The 24,441-nt window shown below is 37.8% G+C and overlaps 2 protein-coding genes across 6 annotated transcripts in view; both read left to right on the forward strand.

Moving 5' to 3' along the window:
- Positions 1–6,745: 6,745 nt before the first annotated feature.
- On the forward strand, positions 6,746–24,036 carry LOC103504362 (uncharacterized). 5 transcript variants are annotated; one of them, XR_007822665.1, is made up of 8 exons: positions 6,746–6,884; positions 7,891–8,134; positions 8,243–8,527; positions 8,696–8,761; positions 8,905–8,958; positions 9,075–9,182; positions 9,790–11,897; positions 23,649–23,885. XR_007822665.1 is itself a non-coding variant. In XM_051088024.1 (8 exons), the coding sequence occupies exons 2-8, from the start codon at positions 7,937–7,939 to the stop codon at positions 23,837–23,839; spliced, it is 987 nt and encodes a 328-aa protein (XP_050943981.1). In that variant the 5' UTR covers positions 6,746–6,884; positions 7,891–7,936; the 3' UTR covers positions 23,840–24,036. The 5 variants fall into 5 exon arrangements, 4 of the variants coding, with proteins under 4 accessions (XP_050943981.1, XP_050943983.1, XP_050943982.1 ...); XM_051088024.1 differs by having other exon boundaries at positions 9,790–9,874; positions 23,649–24,036; XM_051088025.1 differs by having other exon boundaries at positions 6,749–6,884; positions 7,897–8,134; positions 9,790–9,874; positions 23,649–24,036.
- LOC103503055 (40S ribosomal protein S15a-1) overlaps positions 6,753–24,441 on the forward strand; it is a 55,650-nt gene continuing 37,961 nt past the window's right edge. The window contains exon 1 of the mRNA XM_051088034.1: positions 6,753–6,884. The gene's annotated coding sequence lies outside the window, so the exon portion shown is untranslated. The remainder of the gene's footprint in view (positions 6,885–24,441) is intronic.

Genomic DNA, 24,441 nt, shown 5'->3' on the forward strand with positions numbered 1-24,441 from the left:
TAATTAATTACTAAAATAAATATATAATATTTAATTTAATCCATATTTGAATTATTTTCGCACTCAATATTTTATTCTTTCATAAATTAGTTTTAAATATAATCCAAAATAAAATTTATATTATAAAGTTTAATTAAAATATAAACTTTATATTATAATGCATCGTCAAACATTATATTTTTTTTTCTAATTGAATTTGAATGATTCAAATTTCATCCAATTTATAATAACTTCATTATCTTTTATGAGTTAAGAAGGAACCTAATAAACCTACAAATAAGAAGTTATAACTATATGAGATTAATTGGTTAAATTCATTAACCACATTAATCAATGTTCTTTAACTGCGTGTACAATCCACTAAAGACTCACGGTTGAACTCCTATCACCGTAGATATATTTATGTATCAACTAATAAAGACCAATAATAACAAGTTAGTCATTCACGAATATCTGTAACACCACGAATTAACGTTTTACCCCTAGGTTACTTCTTGGTCCTTAAATATCAGTACTATTTTTGTAAAGACCCAACCTCTTATACTAAGTTGCGGACTTTACTTTAAAAGAAAAGAATTAAATTTTATTTAAAGTAAATAGAAAATAAAACAAAACTGCGAATTGTCGTTAAAATCATAAATAGAATGTACGGAAGTAAATTAAAACAAAATCCTATCTCGGGCCCAACTAGTTTTAAAGGGAAAGAAAAATAAAGAAATAAATAAAATAGAATAAAATGAAAGGAAATATCATCTCTGAAATCTAACACATGATGTAAGCAAAGCAAACGTGTCTCTATGGCTCACCACGGTCACTTCTGGTCATTCGCCAGCTTGCCTTTGCTCTTACTCATGTCTCTGCCTGAAAAATAGAAATAGAAATAGTGAGTATAAAAATATATTCAGTAAGGGACCCACTACTAGTCCCGCTAGGTGCCTGTTAACTTCCTATTAGAGTCCTGAAGAGTGGTACCCCTGAACTGCACGTTCCCGAACACGTACAATCTGTGATCTCGTAGGAACAAGCTGATTTTTGGTGAACACAAAGGAACACCTAAGACTATCGGGTTGTAAGTGATTCTGTCGAATCACTCAAATCATGTTTGTGTCAATGTCAATGTCTGACTGTTGGTCTCGTCGGACTACACAGTCATAAGTATGAGTGATCCCATCAAATCGCTCAAGTCATGTCTATGTCGATGTCAATGTCAGACTGGTGGTCCCGTATGACTACACAGCCATAAAAGAGTGGTGATCTTGAAGGACACTCATATGGGTACAACTCTAATAGGTAAAGCTAACATACACCCAATTCATAGCATGCACATAACATATCATCATCATAACATATCATATCATGACATGTCATATCATAACAAATCATACCATGTCATCCACAACCACAATACTATGTCATTAGAACGTAGGCGATAACATCAATGCATTATCAGCTCTAACCACAAAGTCATCCAGCAGTCATAATTAGAATACCAGTTTCTATCTGTAACCTCAAGTTTTGTAGCTAGCCATCATAAGTACATAACCATTCATACATGCAGTATCTTTAAATTAAACTCGAGGGTCTAGCAGTAGAATCTCTTACCTGGATCTCAGTTAAACCGAGATTTCCCTAACAGTCGTGGTCACGCTTCCCAAGGAAAAATCCTAAACGATAGGGGTAAATAACTAAGTTAAAATAATTTAACTCACAGTTGATTACGGGTCCAAAAATCCAGTTGATTTAACTTACCCAAGGTTGATGTCGGTTCCAACTCAACCTTAACTTAGGACAAGGTTCCACAGTTCAATTTCCAATTGACCTAAACAACCCTTTAAGGAAATAATTCAATTTAATCAAAAATTAAATTATTTAGGGTCCAAAATTGATCCTTATTGGGAAAATAATCAAAACCCAACAAAATTTACCAAAAAATTAGGTGAAATGACCAAAAATAGGTCAGGTGGCTCAAATGGCTGGGTCAAAAGGGGGCTCGACTCGGCTGGAGGCAAGGACGACTTGCGAATGCAGGGCAGCTTGGGTAGGGTTCGCGTGCGGCTCGACTGGGCTCGAGCGGCTAAGGGACGCACTGGGAAGCGGCTCGCACGCGTGCACTACTGGGGATGAAACGCGGCTGGGCATGGGCTCCCGCGCGCAGCTCGAAGCGAAAGTCGACGGTGTGGGTTTAGACGATCACGGCTCTACTCCACGCGGGTGGCTGGTACAAGTAGACTCACACGGGTTCGGCGAACCGGCTTGGACGGAAACCCACTCGACGACTGACGACTGACGGCGACTGTCGGATAGAGGAGATCGGTGACTTCCGAGCGACGGGGACGACGGATGCTGACAGAGACTTCAACGGTGCGGGGAAAGATGCGACAAAGAGCAAGGCTTATGCAGCTTGGATGTCGGTTGCGGCGGTCGACGGTGAGAAACGAGGTGGCGGCGGCGAAGCAAGGGTTAGAGTTTGTCGATGGAGAGGAAAATTAGGGTTTTTGTGAGGAAGAAGATGATGAATAGTGCCTCACGTTTTCCAATGGCCTTTTTAAAGAAAAATTAATAATAATATAATTATTATTATTTTTCTTTTATCTTTTCCCTAATTTACTCCAAATAAAACCACTCATTCTCTTTCTTCATTTAAACCCATCAAATCCTCCATTTAAATTCAAATATTCTCCCTCTCTCCAAATCACATCACCTTTACCTTTTCAAAAAATAAATATACCTTAAATAATTATATTACCCTCATAACATAATTATTTTATCCTTAAATTCAATTAATTATATACCCAACATATAATTAATCTAAAACCAACCAAAACAATCATTAATTCCAAACATTAAAATAATTAGATATTTTTCAAAATATATAATAAATTCCAATCTCCACCAATCGAATAATTTAACCATTGAATCAAATAACACCCAAAATTCTCAAAATTAAACTTAGAATAATTAGAAATAAATTACCTTAAATTTTTCTGGGGCGTTACACTTTTAATGAACAATTACGGCTCAACCAATAAACAAAACCCTCTCGTGCCATAAAAAAATATATGGGCTCCTTGTTAAAGTCGTAGAGACACTAAATCAACCGTCGCCACGTCTCGTCTCAGCACCGCCCGACCTGTCCGTCGATTGCCACAAGGAGCACCGAGCTGACAATCATCCCCTCAATCGTGCCCTCTTCCACGTCGATCGTCTCGCATGCCGACCCGATTGTGCATTGTTGACTGAAGCCCGAGCCGTTTCCGTCTTTAAGTCGTCTTCGTCAACCGTCCGTCTCCGTCTCTAAGTCGTCTCCTCCATCGTCAGCCGTCACAGTCGGTTGTCGTTTGTCGCTTCTTCGTCAGTCTCTCGTCAACCGTCGCAGTCGATCGCCTCCCACCGCATCGTTCTGTCCAAGTTGACCCATCAGCGAGTCGTCCCTCAGTTGCCCGAGCTGTGCGTGCGTGTGTTAGCCGAACCCCAGCGTCCGAGCCGCGCGCACAAGCCAACCTCAGCGTCTGAGCCGCCCCCATTTCCAAGCCGTAACCAAGTCGATTCCCTCCTTCAACCGAGCCACCTAGCTAGTTTTTCCTCTAGCCAAGCCATTTTGAGCCACCAAACTTATTTTGGCCTTTTTATCTATTTTTGGTAAGTTTTGATTGGGTTTTGGTTACTGCTCAACAAAGATTGATTTTTTTGCCTCTAATTAATGTAATTTTGGATGTTTGATTAAATTGGTTAGATTCAATTGGAAGTTGAGCTGGGAATTTGTCCAACTAAGTGTAAATCGAATTCGACCTCGACTTTGGGTAAGTTAAATCAACTGGATTTTTGGATCCTTAATCAACTGCGAGTTAAGTTTTTGAACTGAGTAAATTGCCCTTACTGTTTATGATTTATTTTTTGGAAGCTTGACCTTACTGTTAGGATTACATTTGGTTAAGCTAATCTCCAGGTAAGAGATTCTCTTACTAAACCTACGAATTGAAGTCAGAGCATGCATGTAACTTTTCCATTATGCAATGATGTAGCTAAAATGCATAATGTGTTTATGTTTATGATGATTGCTAGTCATGACTAGTCTAGGTTATGATGACTGATAGATTCGACTGAGTTCTGTTTATGATGTTGATATTTGATGTTGTTGATGCTTATGCATAAAGTATTAATCTCATGATCAAGAATGTTTCGATTAATGCTCATGCCATGTTTATGATGATTATATGTTAAGTTGCATGTTATGGATAGAGTGTACAATTAGCTTTTTCTATTAGAGTCGTACCCACATGGGTGTCCCTCGAGATCACCACCTTTTTATGAATGTGTAGTCCGACGAGATCACCAGTCCAATATGAGATGATATGTTTACGAGTGGCTCGATGTGGTCACTTACAGCCCGATTGTCTTACTGTTTCTCTCGAAATTCACTAAAAACCAGTTTGTCCTAGGTGTTGTGTTCACTGAAAACCATTTTTGTTCTAGGTGTTCCTCTGGGTTCACTGAAGACCAGAGATGTTCCTACGGGATCACATAGTACGTGTTCGAAAATGTGCCAGTTAGGGGTACCACTTTACAGGACTCTAATAGGAAGTTAACAGCCACTTCGCGGGACTAGTAGTAGGTTCCTTACTGAGCATATTTTTATACTCACTCTCTTATGTTTTATTTTTTGGGCAGAGGTAGAGGTAAGAGCAGAAGAAAGTTGGCGAATGACAAGATGTGACCGTGACATGCCATAGGAAATGTTTTGATTGCATCTAATGATATTAGTTGTGATTTTCGTATTTATGCACTTTTATTTATTTTACTCTTTAAAACTAGATAGGGCCCGAACTAGGAATTTGCTATTTTGAGATTTATTTCTATTGATTTATTTATTTATGATTTTAAATGAGCATTTGAAGTTTTAACCATGAACATTTACCTTTAAATTTAATTTAATAAATTTTATTTTTCTTGTGAGTAGTAATGACCTCAACTTAATATAAAGAGTTGAGTCGTTACATTTTTCCTTTAAAAATTTGTTCTTTCTTATTCCATTTCGTAGCATATAACTTTTTTCCTTAAAAAGTTTTTTTTTTCTTCTTCCGTTTCGTAGCATATATTCCGGTAATGTTCCTCCTATTTGTACTTTTCACACATATGCTACTAAATAATACATTTATGTTTTGTGGTTTGTTACATATATACTACTGCATATATTCAATAATACATACACATATTTTTTATCATGTTTTGTAATTTTTTCTTACTCAATTTATATACTACTGTATATATTCAATAATTACAGCATGTTTCGACTATCTTATTCATATTTTTGTTTAGTAAAGTTTTTGTGAACAATATATACATTTATATACCACTGTTTAACCTACTTCTACTAGTGATTTATCAAATATATACATCTTATTCATATTTATGTTTAGTGATTTAATTTGTTACATATATACTACTGCATATATTCAATAATATGTAAATTGTAGTTGAATTTCATTATATATCACTTCATACACAGATGATGTTATCAATATATACATCTTTATATATACAATAACCGATATTTAATAACACATATAGTTCATGTTTTTTTTCCTTCATGTTTCGTATCGTTTTCTTGATTCGATTAGTATTTTCTTTGATTTCTTACATATATACTACTGCATAATACGTTTATGTTCAGTGATTTGTTACAAATATACTACTGCATATATTCAATAATACAGAAATCGAAGTTGTCATTCTCCTACTGAATGTAAAATGTTCAGTTGGTCGACCAAAGAATATTAGAATTCCTTCTAAAATAGAGTTCATGAGATGTGTTAAATTTGGTCGTTGTGAACGTGTTAACCATAACCGAAAGAGATGCAAGTTTTCCTTATTGAATTAGTTTTTTTTCTTCTTATTATTAGACTTTTAGTATGTTGTTTCAGACTTTTATTTGAAATATTCATGTTCCAATTTTTAGTTCAATTATTTTATTTCCATATTTTTTTTATAAATTTCCAGCATACTAATTAAAGTTCCTCAATTTATTATATTTAATATACTACTCTTCATACATAATCATTATTGTTTCAAACATAACTTATTATTTATTACATATAATATGAATATTTGAAATAAAATACATAAAACAATTTAACAAATTGAAAATTCAACTTTTCATTCATAATTTCATATATATTATTCATAAATCAATTTAACATATCTTCCCCATTCAACCACTTTTTCATACAATTCCCTAGATCTTCAATTCTTTCATCAAAGTCCCTATATCGTAAACATATTCAATTTTCCTCAACATTACATATATCGGAGAACATTAAATATATACTATAATTATATAACGTGGAATATATGTATCATCAAAACGAAAATAATTAATGAGTAATTTTGATTATAATATTTCCATAATATAATTAATTACTTCCAATATTTACGTAGGATATTTAATAAATCACTTACCATACTTCACGCTTATAACATACCTGCACATTCCTTTTTTTTATTTTTTATTTATTTAGTATTTTTAATAAAAATGAGTAATAAGATAAATTAGGCCATATATTTGTTAAATGTTACAGTCCATTACTTTCTATAATTTAGTAGTGAAAAAGGTCATTGTGTAAAATGATATATGGTTGAAACCATACTAAGCAATATAAATTTGTGGGCGAACAAAAATTCCAAAACCACTTTGTCCAAATTCCCCAATTTGGGCCTAAATCCGAAGCCCTATAGTTTCGAACCGAGCCCTATTTTAAACGGCACTATAAATAAATTAGGTTTCATCCTCACTCTTCTCTCTTTTCACTCAGCCGTTGAAGAACCAGAAGCCCTAATTCCCATTCGAAGTCTGCAACTTTCGTCTTCTGGCCTCCCTTCTCTCTCGGGTTTGTTTTGAATTTCTTTGTTTTCAATCTTTCATTACTTCTTCTAGTTGATGATTTAAGCGTACAAGTCAAATTTACACACCGTTCATAGATAAATTGGATTTTTTTAAAGAAGGGATTGATTGTGTGATTTGTTAATTAATCTCATAGGTTGTTTTGTTATTTAATGATTCATATTAGAAGTAGGGTTTTATCATTTAAAAAGATATACACTTTTTTAGTTGTTCGTTTAACTTTTGCGGCATTCTTAACTTGAATAATGCGATTGCCAAGTGGATAGATGAGTATGACTAAAAACGAAAGTTATAAAGAAATAACCTTTCCAAGCAATGAAAAGACGCGGCCTCAGGGCGCCGCGTCGTACTTTGACGCCGCCTAGCCTAACATGGCGTGGCCGCATGTGGAAACCTAAAACATGTGGCCTCCTCGACCCCTACCTCCCTCCTCTCTGTTAAACCTTCTAAAATGAGTTGTGAGGCTGAAAAGTTTAATATATAACTAATCATGTCGTTATATGTCTGAACAAGAATGAAAGAAGTTCCTTGAAAAATTGTATTTAGTAAGCATCTTATATTTGAGGATTAAAGTATTGATGTAGATATCTATGTCAAAATTTCAATTTTACTATTATTTGAATGTCTCTTTTTAGGTTGATTTTGAGTTTGCAAGTCGCTGGTTGTTGTTGAAATTGTATTTACTAAGCATCTTAGGTTGTTTTGAGTTTGAAAAACTTTTTAGGATGAGATAGGTATCATGTTTATGAGTTCAATATTTCTTGATAGGGGAATTTGTGAGTTTGTTATTCCTTAATAGGGGGAATTTGTTGTCATAAAATATAAATCACGATGCTTTAGTTGGGTGATGATTTTTTTTTCATTTTGCTCTTGAGTAGTTGAATTAATTAGGTTTTCCATTTGTAAAATTCATTATTTGAATAATGTCTTTTCTTAAGTGCATTACTTCAAAATATGGCATATAAATCTCCATGGTTTCTGTGACGTGCTAGGTACAGAGTGATACACCCTTCTCCTTTCCCTTTGAAGTGAGATAAAATGGGTGAGAGGAAGGTGCTTAACAAATACTACCCACCGGATTTTGATCCGTCAAAGCTACCAAGGGTTCGTAGACCCAAAAACCAGCAAATGAAGGTTCGTATGATGCTTCCTATGAGCATCCGGTGCAATACTTGTGGTAATTACATATACAAGGGCACAAAGTTCAATTCTCGCAAGGAGGACGTCATTGGTGAGGCAAGGGAATCCCTTTTATATATTTTTTATATTTTTAACCTAAAAGATGTTTATTCCTTTTGTAATTGATTTTCTGATTTCTCATGTATTTTTTTCCTTTTATTTCAGACATATTTGGGAATTCAAATTTTTAGGTTCTACTTCAAGTGTACCAGATGTTCTGCTGAGCTTACCATTAAAACAGACCCCCAAAACTCAGACTACGTTGTAGAATCAGGAGCCACACGTAATTTCGAACCATGGCGTGAGGAAGATGAAGCTTCTGAGAAGGAGAAACACAAAAGGAATGCGGAAGAGATGGGGGACCCAATGAAATCTTTGGAGAATAGAACCTTGGATTCCAAACGGGAGATGGACATTCTTGCTGCTTTGGATGAGATGAAGTCTATGAAGGTTTTTGTTTTATTACCCTTTGTTTTGTTACTAAGATTCTTGGGTTGTGATTGCTTTCTTGGAGTTGTGGCTTTGAACAAGATTCTAATTTGTTTCTTGATTTTAACATATTCAATTATAAAGTATAGTTTATTTTTTAAAATAACTTGGTGGGTGTTTGTTCTGCAGTCGAGACACGCAACTGTGAGTATTGATTCAATGCTTGTGGCTTTGCAACGAACTGCTGCTGAAAAGGTATGTATAGCACTGCCTTCATGAAAACAGTTTGACATGAAATGTATGTGATAAAATATTGAAAACAGAAGCCTTGATTCTGTCTTTTAATTTCGAGCATCATCTTAACTATTTTAACATATTGAGCAATATACACTTTGCAGGAAAAGAAGTTAGAAGAAGAAGATGAAGCACTGATAAAATCAATAGTCTTCAATGTGAGTTCATTTTTCCTATATGTTTTTCATCTTCCATTGAAACCATTTACAGTTGTTTCTTTTTGTTTCCTTGGAATTAAAATTTTTCATATGCTTTTGTCAATACCCTTCTGCAGAACTCAAACAGTTATGTTAGAAGAATTTCAGATGATGAATTTGATGATGGTAGTCATTCTGTTCAGCATTTGACCAACAATGATATAGCATCGGACTTTAAAGCAAAGGTAATAAAGTAATAAATGAAGTTCTTTCCTATTCCTTATATGAAGGTTTGGATGAATAGTGAACATTAGAGGTGTGAGACATTTGTAAACCGGATAGGGTCTTTGAGAATCTCAACTATTTAGCTTATTCTTAACTCCTCGACATGTTAACTATTTCTGCAGTTTTTAATCAAAGGTAAATCTGGTGATTAGGATTAATTTTCAGGGTTGTCAAAACTCAAAAGTAATTTAAATATGCATAAAGATACTATTTGTGCCAACTAAACGTCATTGGAGCATTCAAACATGCATATGCCTTCTAGAAAAATGCATTTGCCTTTTCTCATAGGCATTTCTATCTAATTGTGAATCTTTAAGTGAAGTATATAACAAAATTGCTACTTGTTTCTTTTTTTGTTTGCTAGCATGAACTTCATTTTAGTGTATATCTTAATTTGCGGAGGATAAGGACTAAAAAGTGGAGTATGTTTGAGACTTGTCCCTGCTATTGAATTTTAAAGTATTTGTATTATTTCTTTGCATAGAAGATTGCTATTTAAACCTATTTGTAGCATTCAAATTTGAATGTGCCTTTTCTCATTAGCATTTCAATCCATTTGGATTGCAGAAGCTAAGGGTTTCTGAAGGATCTCCTCATGATCCTACCAGTACTTCAACAAAAGCTGATTTTCTCCATAGCCGCATGGGTGAAGGTACCCTACCTTTATACTTTTCTAAGGAATATATTGGGAAAATGGTGTGAATGTTACAAATATATACCAATCTTTAATTGATTTGTCCCTTCTCTCAATATTGCGAGAAAAAGTTTTTGGTAGAAGCTAGTGCTGGGTATAAAAGGATCTTCTTTATTCTTTTCTCTCTTCATGAAAAGGTTACAGTTAATAGGAAGGCCTTTCCAATTCAAAAGTGGGAAAATGGTAAAAGAATAGTTAGTAAGGAACTTTTCAACGAGCGTTCTTATAGTTCCTTTGGGAGGGGATTCTCTCTACCTCTTATCCCAACCCCTAGGCTGTTTGTTCTCTCCTTTTTTAATCCTTTCATGTTTCTTATAAGGAAGATTGTTGCTGAGGAATGAGGGGTTCTCATGGGGAGGAAAATCAAGATGATTTTGGTTTGCAGGTGTGGAATTTCAAGTTGGTAGCACTTAGTTTAAGGTAGGAAATTAGAGTTTACAAGGGATTGGGATACGATCTCAGATGCGTCTTTTTCCTCTAAACAAGTCAGTTTATATCTGTGCTTTTCTTTCTCAAAACGACCCCATCTTGAAGGGAGGTGAAACAAAGGCATATGGTGAAACTCTTGAAAGGCATCACAAAGATTCACCTTTTATCTTCTCCTTTCTTCTTGTGTTCTGTGGGGATGGGAAGGAAACAGTTTTCGGGAGGATAAGTGGATTAGGGATAACCCTATTAACTGCTCTCTTTTTCCATGTTTTTACCTTTCATCCTCAATGAGGAATCAATCATTTGTTGCTATCTTTCCCCATTCTTTGGATTTTATTGTAGTTTGTCCGATAAGGAAATGGCAAATATTATTGCTATTCTTTCCTTGAATTGGGAAGTCTCGTTGTAATCCAGATGTTTGTGGTTGGAGTTTGCTCAATTGATGGTTTTTTGTGCAACTCCTCTTTTCTTGGCAGTCCTCCGTGTGAGTTCTGGGTTTTTGCCTTGTTGCAGAAGTGAAAAATTATCAAGAAGGCTAAGATTTTTTACTTGATATGTTATCCACATAATAGTTCACAAGTTGGATTGGGTGTTGAGCAAAGTGCCCAATTTGTCTGGTTTGTGGTCTTACGTTGTTTGTAGGAGGGAGGCAAAAGATCTTATTCATATATTTTGGAGCTGTGATCTTGCTTATTTGGTTTGCAGTTGGTCTTTGAGGAGTTTGGCTTCATTTTGGCTAGATTTCGTGAGAAAGGTTGTTTCTTGTGGCAAGTCATGTTGTGTGCTCTTTTGTGGAACCTTTGGGTCGAGAGGAACAGTAGAGTTTTTAGAGGGGTTGAGAATTCTTCGAGTGGTCTTTTTCCCGTATTGAATTTAATGCTTTGTCGTGGGCTTTTGGTTGAATCTCCTTCTTGTGGGTCTTCCTCGTTGTTTACCTGTGTATTCTTTCAAACTCTTTTCTATGAAAACTTCTTTATTCATGAATCTATCTATATATCTATATCTATACTATATATAAAAGAGACTAGGATGAGAGTCTTTACATCCCTGCTTTGCTTGTACAAGTCTTCATAATTCGTATGTCTTGCGTCACAATGATTTGAGTCGAGGTGGTTACATGTGAAATGGTGTATTCTTTTATGTATCAGTATGATCTAGATCATTTTTTTTCTTTAAAGGGGACGAAGCTTCTTTATTAATAAGGACTCAAAGTATAATCGAGGGAGTCGTAGGGGGATTGGGAGGCGCACCCAGACATCTCAACTAGGTTGACACCCCCTTAGCGCCAAGCATCATATCCCCAAAAAACATAAAGGCAAAAAACCAATGGAGGAACAATAATAATAACTTCCAGCCTATTACAAGGGTCCAGAAAAATAGGAAAAACGTGACCAGAAAAAACAGAAAAGGACCCAATAAAACAATCTAAAAATTAAAAACTTACAAAAGGCCGATCCTTCAAAACTTCGAGGCTTCAGACTGTGAAATCTGCAATGCAGTGGATCTGGTGCAGCAACGGTTAGTCTTGATTGAGAAAAACATTCCAGTTGAGGTAAATATCTTGAATGGAATAATTAACGAACTCCTTTTTTAAGAAACAATATCATAAATATGGAACATTACGATTTAAAGTAGAGACATTTTGGAATGGACATAAAATATATTATTACTTATTAGTTATAATCTTTTAAATTTTTTTCTCCATGCACTAAAAATAAACTATAAATGTCATATGCATCACTTGTGTTATGGACTAGTATATATATGTGCTAAGGTAAAGATATTTATTTTTATAATATTTTTGTAGTTATTGTGTCAAGAAAAATAATAAAAAATCTCTTCTAATCCCATTTCTCTCTCCTATTGGTCCTCAACCCACGCTCACCTCTATGAGATTCCTAGTTATAGAATAAAGGAGTACGGCGAATATTAATATGGTTTTAGTTGGGGGCATTTTAGTAAATAGTTTGTTAGGTCTTTTTGCTACGTATAGTAGGAGAGGGGTGGGGAAAGGTGTGAAGAATTTTGTCAAGGTTTTTCTAATGGGGGAATTTGGAAGAGGATTCTCCGCCCTGTTGAATATTTGAGATATATTGTCATTTCTTCTCGATATTGTGTTAGGATCCCACCTAACAAGAATTATCTCAAGAACAAAAGGAGGAACTCAAGAACAGTTAAAGAACAATCAAATGTGAAAATATATGAAATATATGCTGGAATACCACAAGAACAAGTAACAAGCAACCCCTGGCCTTTTGAGAGGGCTGGACTCTCCCCAATTTCCCAATCAAGTAAATCCCACTACAAAATTCTTTATTTTAGTGTTCTTTGGTGTGTTCTTTTGTTCTTGAGTCTCCTTGTTAGGTGTTATCCTAAAAGATTGGTGTTAGAGCCATCGATTTGGATTGTGAACGGAGGATGAAAATCTTGTTGGAAAGTATGAGGGATGTTAGATCATTGCAACAAAAGCTTGCTGTATCACTGCAAAGGGATAAAGAAAAAGAAGAAAGTAGACTAGCAACCAAAAAAATTGAGGAAGAAGAATCAGCCGAGAAAGGGTCAGAAAAATAGGAAACACTCATGATGGTTATTGAATATGAAACCTCCCATCAGATTACAATTGGAAACTCATCTATGGAAGGATTTGTACAACCATCGCAAGGCATCAAGGAAGAAGGAAAGGTATTAAGCCCTCTTGAAGGGAAATCCCACCGAAGATAGTAGAGAGGGAAGGTGGTTTCGATGAAATTTGGAGGCGTAAAGAGAGAACCACCGGTGAAGAGTCTCTTAGATTGTGAATTTAGGGCATGGTTGGATAAATGGATGTGTTTTTGTTGCAACAACTACTCCCACGACCATTGTTGCAAGGTAAGGGAGAATTGCGAACTGATGTTTATCATGAACGAAGAAGAAGAGATTGAGGTTTTGGCGGATTTGGGTGAGTAAATTACGACCATGGATGAAGAAATGAAATTGGTAGAATTGACTTCATTGGAAGTACCAGGTAAGATAGAAGTAGCGCTACTGTCCATTTTGGGATTTTCTGCAAAGGGAGTGATGAAATTGCGGGGTTGGGTAAAGGGCCAACACTTGATAGTGTTGATTAATAGCATAGCAACCCATAATTTTATCCACCAACAATTAGTGGACGAATTGAACTTACCCAATATAGAAGAGTCAAAATTCGGGGTGACAATTGGGGATGAAACAATGCGAGAAGGAAGCGGCATTTGTAGAAGAGTTGAAGTGGTTTTGGTTGATATAATTATTGTGGCCAACTTTTTAGCGATTGAATTGGGAAATATGGATGTAATTTTGGGAATGCAGTGGCTACTCATGATGGGTTCATGGGGGTACATTGGCCGTTCATGACAATGACGTTTAGGGCTGGTGGAACCTAGTGATTGTTAAAAGGGGACCCATCCCTAATGAAGGTTGAATGTTCATTGAAATCACTCGCCAAGACATAGGAAGAAGATGATCAAGGATTCTTAGACGAATTTCACAATTTGGAAATTGAAACAGAAAGTTGAGTGGAAGAAACTAGTGAAAAAGGGGATGGTGAAGAACTTTCGTTAATCCGAGCATTGTTGGAGCAAAATGAAACTATCTTTGAGTTGTTGAAGGGCTTGCCTCCAAAAAGGACTACTAACCATCATATCTTAACTCTGAAGGACAACAACTAATAAATGTTAGATCGTACAAATATGGATATATCCAGAAGGTTGAAATTGAGAAATTAGTAATGGGAGATGCTATAGGCTAGGATCATTGGCCGTGTGAGTTCATTCTTGAGTCCGGTACTTCTGGTAAAAAAGAAAGATAGAGGGTGGTGTTTTTGTGTTAACCATCCCAAGTAACAGTAGTGGACAAGTTCCCGATACCAGTGATTGAAGAAATTAGATGAATTACATGGGGTTGCTGTCTTCTCTAATTTAGACCTGTGTTCGAGGTATCATCAAATAAGAATGAAAGAGAGCGATGTAGAGAAAACTGCGTTTTGAACTCATGAGGGTCACTATGAGTTTTTAGTTATGCCATTTGAGTTGACCAATGCATTGGCTACCTTTCAATCCTTAATGAACCACGTATTTCAGCCGTTCCTAAGATGATTTGTGTTGGTTTTCTTCGACGTCATTTTGGTCTATAGTACAGATATAACTGAAAATGAGAAACATCTTAGGGTGGTCTTTTAACATCCTCAAAGATAATAAATTGTTTTCGAAATCGATAGAAATGTGTTTTTGGGAATACGAGGATCCAATACCTGGGCCATTAGATATCAAAAAGGGGAGGAAGCAGATGGTGAGAAAGTAAAAGCTATGATTAGCTGGCCACAACCTAAAGATTTGATAGAACTACTTGGGTTTTTGGGGTTAACCCGATATTGCAGGAGGTTTGTGAAGGGGTATGGAGATATTGCAACCCCATTGACCAAACTGCTACAAAAAAATGTTTTCAACTAGAACGAAGAGGCAACCAAGGCTTTTGAACAATCAAAACACACCATTGAAACACGCCATTGTAACAGTCCTAGTGTTGGCTCTGTCTGATTTCTCTCTTCATTTCACCATAGAAACAGATGCATCGAGAGTGGGACTGGGGGCCGTGCTTAGTCAGTATGCTAAACCCATCGCTTACTACAGTCAGAAACCATCACCTAGGGCCCAAATGAAGTCCATCTATAGAAGAAAACTTATGGCAATAGCGACGGCAGTGCAGAATTGGTGACATTATTTTTTGGGCAGGAAGTTCAGGGTGGTATTTGACCAGAAAGCTTTGAAATTCCTCATGGGTGATATCTACAGTTCCGTAAATGGTTAATGAAATTATTGGGTTACAACATTGAGATATTATATCAAGCGGGGCTGCAAAACAAAGCGGTTGGAACTGACAGTCTTAATGCCCTCGAGTATTGTGGATGTAGAAACTGTGCTTGAAGAAGTGTGGAAGGATGAGGAGATGTAGAAAATAGTGAAGAAATTGGAAGTGGACCCTAAGGGAAAGCCAAATTATCAATGGGTGTGAATCAGCAGCTATTATACAAAGGGAGGTTAGTACTTCCTAAGACTTCAGTTCTTATACCATCTCTATTACACACCTTCCATGATACTGTCTTAGGGGGACACTTAGGTTTTCTTCGGACCTATAAGAGGATGAGTGGTGAACTACATTGGCTAGGAATGAAACATGAAATTAAGAAATATGTAGAGCAATGCGAAATTTGCTAGAGAAACAAGACTGATGCTACAACCCTAGCTGGCCTCTTACAGCCGCTGCCCGTACTTGAGTTAATTTTGGAGGATTGGACCATGGACTTTATCGAAGGATTGTCGAAATTAGGGAGACCCAATTCCATAATGCGTGTAGTGACAGGCTTAGTAAATTTGCCCATTTCATCACACTTACACACCCCTTCACATAATGGGTGTAATGACGGGCTTAGTAAATTTGCCCATTTCATCTCACTTACACACCCCTTCACAGACAAACAAGTTTTTGAAATTTTTATTGAGAGACTGATAAGTAAGCATGGGTCTTGAAGTCTATCATGGTTTGTGATAAAACATTTTTGAGTAATTTATGGAAGGAGTTATTCTCAACCATGGGTACTACCCTATGAGAAGCACAACGTTCCACCTCAGACGGATGGGCAAACGAAGAGTGTCAACTGGTGTTTGGAAACTTATCTTTGCTGTTTCTGCAATGAACAACCGACTAAATTGAATCAATACATTCCATGGGCGGAGTTGTGATATAATACCACATTTCATGCATCATTAATGTCTACCTTGTTTTAAAGTGTGTTTGGCAGACCACCACCTCCGTTAGTGTCATATGGGAGTAGAAAATTGGACAATAATAACCTATCATGGATTGGTCTAGTGGTAAGAGGTCATGGATTCGATCCATTGTGACCATCTACCTAAGAATCAATTTTCTACGAATTACCTTGACACTCCAATATTGTAGGCGGGTTGTCCCGTGAGATTAGTCGAGTTGCGCCTAAACTGGTTCGGACACTCATTGATATAGAGATTTGGTGATTAATGCCTTGAAGGAAAACTTGGCGATAGTTCGTAACCCCAATTCTTTGGAGGTTAATTGCACACGGATTCAAGTTCCTTCTCTTTCAATTGGGTCAGTTCCTCAAAGATCTTGTCATCCACCATTTAAATATTCTGTTTTTTACCTACCTTCCTCAAAAAAGTTTTTAGAGGCTTTCCTTGCTAAACTCCAGACCTCCATCCAAGAGGAAATGTGACTCAAATTTCGAATCTCCTTTTATTATGAGTAGTGTTGAAGATGATCAATTGGGGAAGCTAGATGAGTTGGGGGATCATTCTTTGAAGGAACCCTTAGAAACTAATCTCAACGATTTGTTTTAGATAGAGAGAAATTGAATGATGGTAATTAAACCTCTGGAAACCCCTCTCAATCTAAACTTTGGGAAATTCCGGCCATTTAAAGTCGACAGTAGAAAAATGCAAACTAGTTTTCGTTTGAGATCTGGTTTTAGTCACCCTTTGGCTTAGTAATCGGTTACTTTGCGAGGTTTGAAGGTTGCAATAAAGAAATCGGGATTCAAGTCTCTGTTAAGACACCTCAAAATAGCTATCTGTTTATTACTTTCAAAAAGAGTTTACAGCCCAAAAACAAGTCACTCCAACCAAATACAAGCCGTTCTACTTGGAGTGATAACAAAAGAACATAAAACTATATAGTAGAATGAAAAGACTAAGGAGCACGACACTATCGTTCACAAGGACACAGCCATAACAAGAACATAAAACAAAATGATGAAACGTGGATTCTGCACTCTCCTCCCCAAGGAGTCGGCAGCCTCTACCCTTTTATCCAAAACAATCGTACCCCCTCTGTGCTCCCCTGCTCCCCTTTTAATTACCCACTACTAACTAACTGTGGGCCCCCTTGCTGGTCCCCGATCTCCTTGCTTTCCTCCCTTCCACCACGTGTCTCCTCCTGATAGGATTCATGGGCATGTTCTCCCCTGCCACTTGTTTTTCCCTCATTGGTTTCATGTTTCTTCTTATTTCTCCTGTTGTACGTAAATAAGATTGGGGGCCTAGCATCACTCTCCTCTTCCAAATCCACCTTGTCCTCAAGGTGGAATTCCAGAAACTGATATTTCATATCGGCGCAGTTCTCCCATGTTGCTTCGTGGGGCGGTAGCCCTTTCCAACTGATCAAGGCCTCCCATTCTTTAATGGCTGGGTTCTTGCGATAGCTGTAGACTTCTTCGGGTTGTGTGATCCATTCGTGATTTTCATTCATATAAGGGTTCAATGGTTGAACAGTTTCTCCTCTCCCTACAGCCTTCTTTAATTGTGACACGTGGAACACGGGATGAATAGCTGCGACATTAGGGAGTTCTAGCCTGTATGCTACTTCTCCGATTCTCTCTATGATCCGATAAGGGCCGAAGTACTTTGAAAGGGGGTGATTCCGCTCGAACTATGATAGGTAATATTGTACCAATACTCTGCCGAGTGTATCCATTGGCTCCACTCGTGCGGTCTCTCCCCACAAAAGCATCTGAAATATGTCTCAACACTCTTGTTTGCCACCTTGGTCTGACCATCCGATTGGGGATGATAGGAAGAGCTTTGGTTCAGCTTGGTGCTTGCTAAACGAAAAAGTTCCTTCCAGAAATGACTTAGGAAGACCTTGTCCCTGTACCCATGGAGCTTGACGACTTCCTTTACAAACGTTTCGGCCACAACCTTGGCTGTGAATGGATGCTTCAACATCAAAAAGTGGCCATATTTACTTAGCCTATCCACCACCACTAGTATCACATCCCATCCCTTGGATTTAGGCAGCCCTTCGATGAAATCCATGGAGATGTCACTCCATATCACGTCTGGAATTTCCAGTGGCATCAGCAACCCTGCTGGTGACAATGCTGAAGTCTTATTTCGCTGGCATATCGCGCACTCATCACAATATTTCTAGATGTTCTTCATTCCTTTCCAGTAAAGTTCCTCGGTCAGTCTTTTATAGGTTCTTAAGAAACCCGAGTGTCCCCCGAAAACTGAGTCATGATAGGTGTGCAAGACTGTCGGCGGCAATGTGGAGTTACTTGGAATCACCAACCTCCCTTAAACTTCAGCACCCCTTGTTGTAGGGTATAATGTGGTATCTCCATCCCTTGTTCCTCTATCAACCTTATGATCTCCTGCAGTGTGGGAACCTTCCTTATTTCTTCTTTGATGATCTCCACATCTATCAATGTGGGGGTTGTGATTTGGTTCAACTGCACGGTTGGGGGAATCCTGGTCAAGGCGTCTACTGCCTTATTCTCCAATCCCGGCTGGTAGACCACCTCAAACGAATATCCCAAGAGTTTCGCTATCCACCTTTGGTATTGGGGCTGTGTGACCCGTTGTTCCAACAGAAATTTCAATGATCGTTGGTCTGTCTTCACCGTGAACTTCCTCCCTAACAGGTACGGCTGCCATCTTTGTACTGCAAAAACCACTGCGATTAACTCCCTTTCATACACCAGCCGCGCCCTATCTCGCATACATAGTGTCTTGCTGAAATAAGCTATTGGCTTCCGACATTGAGTCAACACCGCCCCGACTCCAAATCCTTGACTGTAAACTAGAATATCATCAAAAAAGACAAGAACAAACCTTTTCAGATATGGTTTGAACTCCTGATTTTTTAATGCCTGAAACGTTGATGGTGCATTAGTCAATCCGAACGACATTACTAAAAATTTGTAGTGCCCTTCATAAGTTCTGAATGCGGTCTTCTCTATATCTTCGGGGCACATCCGTATCTGATGGTATCCTGCTTTGAGGTCTATCTTGGAGAAGATGCTAGCTCCCTTCAGTTCATCGAATAACTCCTCTATAATTGGGATTGAAAACTTGTCTGGGATCGTCACACTATTTAAGGCCCGGTAGTCCACACAGAACCTCCAACTCCCATCTTTCTTTCTTACCAATAACACCGGATTGGAGTACGGGTTTTTGCTCGGTCGTATAAATCCTGAGGAGAGCATTTCATCCACCAGCCTCTCCATTTCTTCCTTCTGGTGGTGTGCATACCGGTAAGGCCTGACATTCAACCGGGTCCGCCCCACTCTTCAGATAGATGTGGTGGTCAATGTTGCGCTGCAGTGGAAGTGTTGTTGGCCATTCAAACACGCTGGCAAATTTTTCGAGCAAGGCGGCTATGGGATCCTCTGCTTCCTTCCCCTGTTCTCTTCCCTGTTCGTATTCCTCCAGCAACTCACGATCTATGGTTCGACATTCCACAAGAAATCCCTAGTCTTCTGCCCCCAATGACTTCATCACATTCTTCAAACTCACCTGTGTTCTGGTGAGACTCGGGTCTCCCCTTATCATAATCTTCTTACCCTGGTGGTAGAAAGTCAGCAGTAGCTTCTTCCAATCGACTTCCGTCACCCCAAGAGAATGGAACCATTGCATTCCCAGGATCATGTCAACTCCTCCCAACTGCAACGGTAGGAAGCTGTCGTTCACTTTCCACCCTTCCATCTGTACTTCTATGTCGCGACACACCCCCTTACCTTTGATTGCCTTTCCAGATCCTAAGATCACTCCATAGTTCGGTGTCTCCTGCAGTGTCAGCCCCAGTTTGGTCGCTAATTTCTCAGCAATGAAGTTGTGGGTCGCCCCACAATCAATTAATATCACTATGTCTTCTTCTCCAACCCTTCCTTTTACTTTCATGGTTCCTGGGTTGGTTAGTCCCACTACCGAGTTGATGGACAGTTCGATGTTCAGGTTTTCCACGTTCTGGACTTCAACTTGTTTCATTTCAGTTTCGGCATCGAAAAATTCTTCCTCTACAATCTCCAATTCTTCTCCTCCTTCTTTGAACACTAGCATTCGGAGCTCCTTATGCTCTTTGGACTTGCATCTATGTCCCGCGAAGTATCTCTCCACAACGGAAGCACAACCCCTTTTCCCTTCGAGTCTGGAACTCAGCGTCAAATAATCTTTTCGTGGGCCCCTCCCGACGGATATCCCCCGTGGCCACCTCTCTCAGTGTTATCGTTCTCATTGGCCAGCTTCCATCGGTTGCCCCATCCTTTGCGGCTGCTGAGCCGGTATTCTTGGTTTGTTGACTTTTGTAGGTGGTTTTAATATCATAAGCGCTGATCAGCCCACACTCTTTTCGAACCAACTCCCTATTTTCTATTTTTAAGGCCCACTTCATCATCTGGGCCAGCCCATTGGGCTCCTGGGTTTCAGACTTCAGCCACGAGTTAAGCCCATTCATAAACGTTTCCTCTAACACCACGGTGGGCAAGAAAGCCACCGGTGCTAGTAGCTTGTCGAAGCGATTCCGGTATTCTTCGACGGTTGTCTCTTGTTTGATGGTTAAGAATCGGCCCACCAATGTTCCCTCTCTGGTCGCTCGGAACCGCACTAACATTTTCTGTTTCAAATCATCCCAACCGGGAAATGCTTCCCGCTCTTCTTGTGACCGATACCAATCTAGTGCTGGGCCGTCGAAGCTAATCACGGCTACCGTAAGTTTCTCCGAGTCTGATAGGTTATGTATTTTGAAATAGCGGTCCGCTCTGAACAACCAAGAGTTGGGGTCTGTTCCATCAAATACCGACATCTCAACTTTTTTAAACTTACTTCGATCCCACGTTCGTTCTTCCTCTGTTTTTGTCTCCACCTTTGGTTTTTCAACTGTCGTTGGGGGATTTGTTCCCGCCGTCGTGACTTGGCTGGTGGATCCTTCCTCTGTTTTTCTTCTCGGCGAGTCATCTCTAATGATCCCTTCAATGTACTTCAAGATCACTTGCTGTTGCTGGGACTGTTTGTCGATTTGTGAGTTCATCTCAGCAATGCTTTTGGACAACAACGCTATATTCTCCTCAATCACCGACAATCTCTTCATCTCCTGCTCCACTGTTTCCAAACGTTAACCACCTTCGTCATTGTTGTGAACTTGCCCAGGTTTCAGGCTCTGATACCAAAATGTTAAGACACCTCAAAATAGCTATCTATCTATTACTTTCAAAAAGAGTTTACAGCCCAAAAACAAGTCACTCCAACCAAATACAAGCCGTTTTACTTGGAGTGATAACAAAAGAACATAAAACTATATAGTAGAATGAAAAGACTAAGGAGCACGACACTATCGTTCACAAGGACAGCCATAACAAGAACATAAAACAAAATGATGAAACCTGGATTCTGCACTCTCCTCCCCAAGGAGTCGGCAGCCTCTACCCTTTTCTCCAAAACAATCGTACCCCCTCTGTGCTCCCCGCTCCCCTTTTAATTACCCACTACTAACTAACTGTGGGTCCCCCTGCTGGTCTTCGATCTCCTTGCTTTCCTCCCTTCCACCACGTGCCTCCTCCTGATTGGATTCATGGGCATGTTCTCCCCTGCCACTTGTTTCCCCCTCATTGGTTTCATGTTTCTTCTTATTTCTCCTGTTGTACATAAATAAGATTGGGGGCCTACAGTCTCTTATAACACTTCATTGAGAACTAGTACCCCCTAGATTCGTTGAAGAAGTTGGGCTCAAGAATTGTTTCCTATTGATTGATCAATCATTACTTTTTAGCCGTTTGTGGTTTTCATCTTAGTGAAGTTTTAGCAAGGATGGCTGTTGTTCTCTTGCGGTCCCCTCTTTTCTCACCTTGAAGCTTGTTGTGGGCAACATATTTTCAACGATAAGATGCTGAAGATTAGTGTCAAAAGAAGTATACCCACAGCAATCAAATTGCTGAAATATTTTTCCAAGGTAATCAAGAAAAGGAGCCTCCAATATCATTATGACGACTAGAGCTGCACCATTTTAAGCAACAAAAGTACAGTGATAGCTGTTATGAAACTGTTGATGAAAATGCATAGGCAGTTCAAAGATTCAAACTAAGAATTATGCGACTGCATCAGTTTTAGATTCTTTATCGATTTTGTTGGTTTCAGAGGTTATTTGAGTATTGGATTATTTTGGCAAGACAGTTTTGAGGCTGCCAGTTTGCATCTTCTTGGGTTTCTCTTTCACCTTTCATCTTGAAGATTTGGGCATGCAATATTTTAGATTCAAATGGGTTCCTTTTGGGAGAGATTTTAAGTTTTGCTTTGTATTTAACTTTTTATTGTTGTTTTGTCTTTTAAGTGGTTTGTTTAACTCGTTATTTTTGGTTGGAATTTGTTTTTAGGTTGCCATAATTTTTACATTGTCTAAGTATAGCCTTTGTTTTAGTCTTCGAATGTTTTCCCCTAGCTCTCTTTGCTCTTAGTATAATACTTTTGTACCTTATGCTTAAGTCTCATTTATTATCTCATCAATAAATAGGCATGTTTCCGTTTAAAAAAAAATCTATATTTTAGTGTTATTTGGTGTGTTCTTGTGTTTGAGTCTTCTTGTTAGGAGGTATCTCAACAATATTCCCTTTTCCCATTTTTCCCAACCTTAGGTTGTTGTCCGCCTCCCACCTCTTTTCAGTTTTGAAAAAGCTAAAGCCATTTGGGATTACTCTTTTCATTGGTTGCTCCCTCCACTTTATTATATATGTAATATAGGTGTAAAGAAATCGGGTGGTTATTTCACAAGGTCCTTCAACCTATGGAGCTCCACCAAACAGCCATTGTTAGCTGCGGTGTGAGGTTGGAAAAGGGATAGAGTGTGGGAACATGGACATTAAGTAGAAACTATAATCGAAATCTTGAGGGCTGTTCTTATGTTAACACCACGAATTTTGACTATATTTGAAAAGCTTCTTCGACCTTTTGAATAAAAGCATCTACCGTGGGGTTCTCCTTGTTTTTTTTTTTTTTCCTTTTGTTGATCGGTAAGGGGAACAGATATTACTAGATCTTTTCTGGTACTCTATTCAATCTTGAGGTTCCAACATGTGTCGTATTCCACTAACCGGTGCAATCATGGTTGTCACTCTCTTTACAAGTATAACATTTTACTTACTGTTTCAGGCTATTGTACATCTTTCTAATAAAGATCTTTCAAGGCACTCTCAATTCCCTCTTCTTTCTTTCATTTCTTTTCTAGCTTAACAATGTACAAAGTAAGGATTCGAACCTTTGGGGTTATGCTTTGTCATTTGAGCTATCTCATATTGGTTTTATTTAGTATTTTAACATGGAACACTTTTCATTCGTACTACCTTTGCTAACTATTTTGGGGCGTTACAATTAAGAAAATAAGTAAAATAATAGTCTATGTGAGAGATGCGATTGCATCAGTTGAGTTGATAAACGGATTGAGTGCTCAAATTTTGATGTGTTTGCTCTTTTGTTACTTTATTGAACAGGTGAAAATGGCAACGTTGGGACGTCTACTGATACGAAATTTGTTTCGAAATCTTTTCCGGTTATAGTTTCTGTTAAAAAAAAACCAGAAGTGACTGCTTGGGTGGAGAATAAACAGAGCTTGCAACTTCAAAGCAATGATACCAAAACTGGACTTGAGTCATTGTGCCAATACGATAGCGACGAGGATTGATATGTTATATCATATTGTGTTTATGAACTTTAATTTAGTGTGCATACTATATATAACCGTGTTTTGTTTTGATGTAAAAAAGTAATATAGAATTGTTATTATTTTCATATATTTTTATTTTTTTTGGGTAGAGTATTGATGGCATTGTCCCCCAGGAATATAACACTAAAAATGTTAGCATGAATTTTTTTTTTTTACCTTTAACAACTCATTTATTTAGCCATTTGTATCTGATCCAGTTAGTGTGACAGGTAAGTGCACATGTAAGTTAATCCAATTGAGAGTGTGAGTGAGTAGGTTGACTGTATGAAGATTGGATGAAGTATATTAATTGGCTATATATAATATATATAAGGAAAACTATATCTAAATTCCTACATACCCACTAATTCCCTAACTTCTCAATTTAATTGGAAACTAAATTTCCCTCTTTCCACCATCTCACATATATTAATTATTTTAATAAAATATTTTACAACATTTTTGCCGATTTGTGTGAATTCTAATTTCTTTATTCATAATATTTGTCAATATGTTAGTAAAATTTAATTATTGGACTATTAAAGGCTCGTTGACCTCTTTGTAAGCTACATTCTTACTAT

This window comes from Cucumis melo, chromosome 7, assembly GCF_025177605.1.
Source record: "Cucumis melo cultivar AY chromosome 7, USDA_Cmelo_AY_1.0, whole genome shotgun sequence".
In the NCBI taxonomy this organism is placed as follows: Eukaryota; Viridiplantae; Streptophyta; class Magnoliopsida; order Cucurbitales; family Cucurbitaceae; genus Cucumis; species Cucumis melo.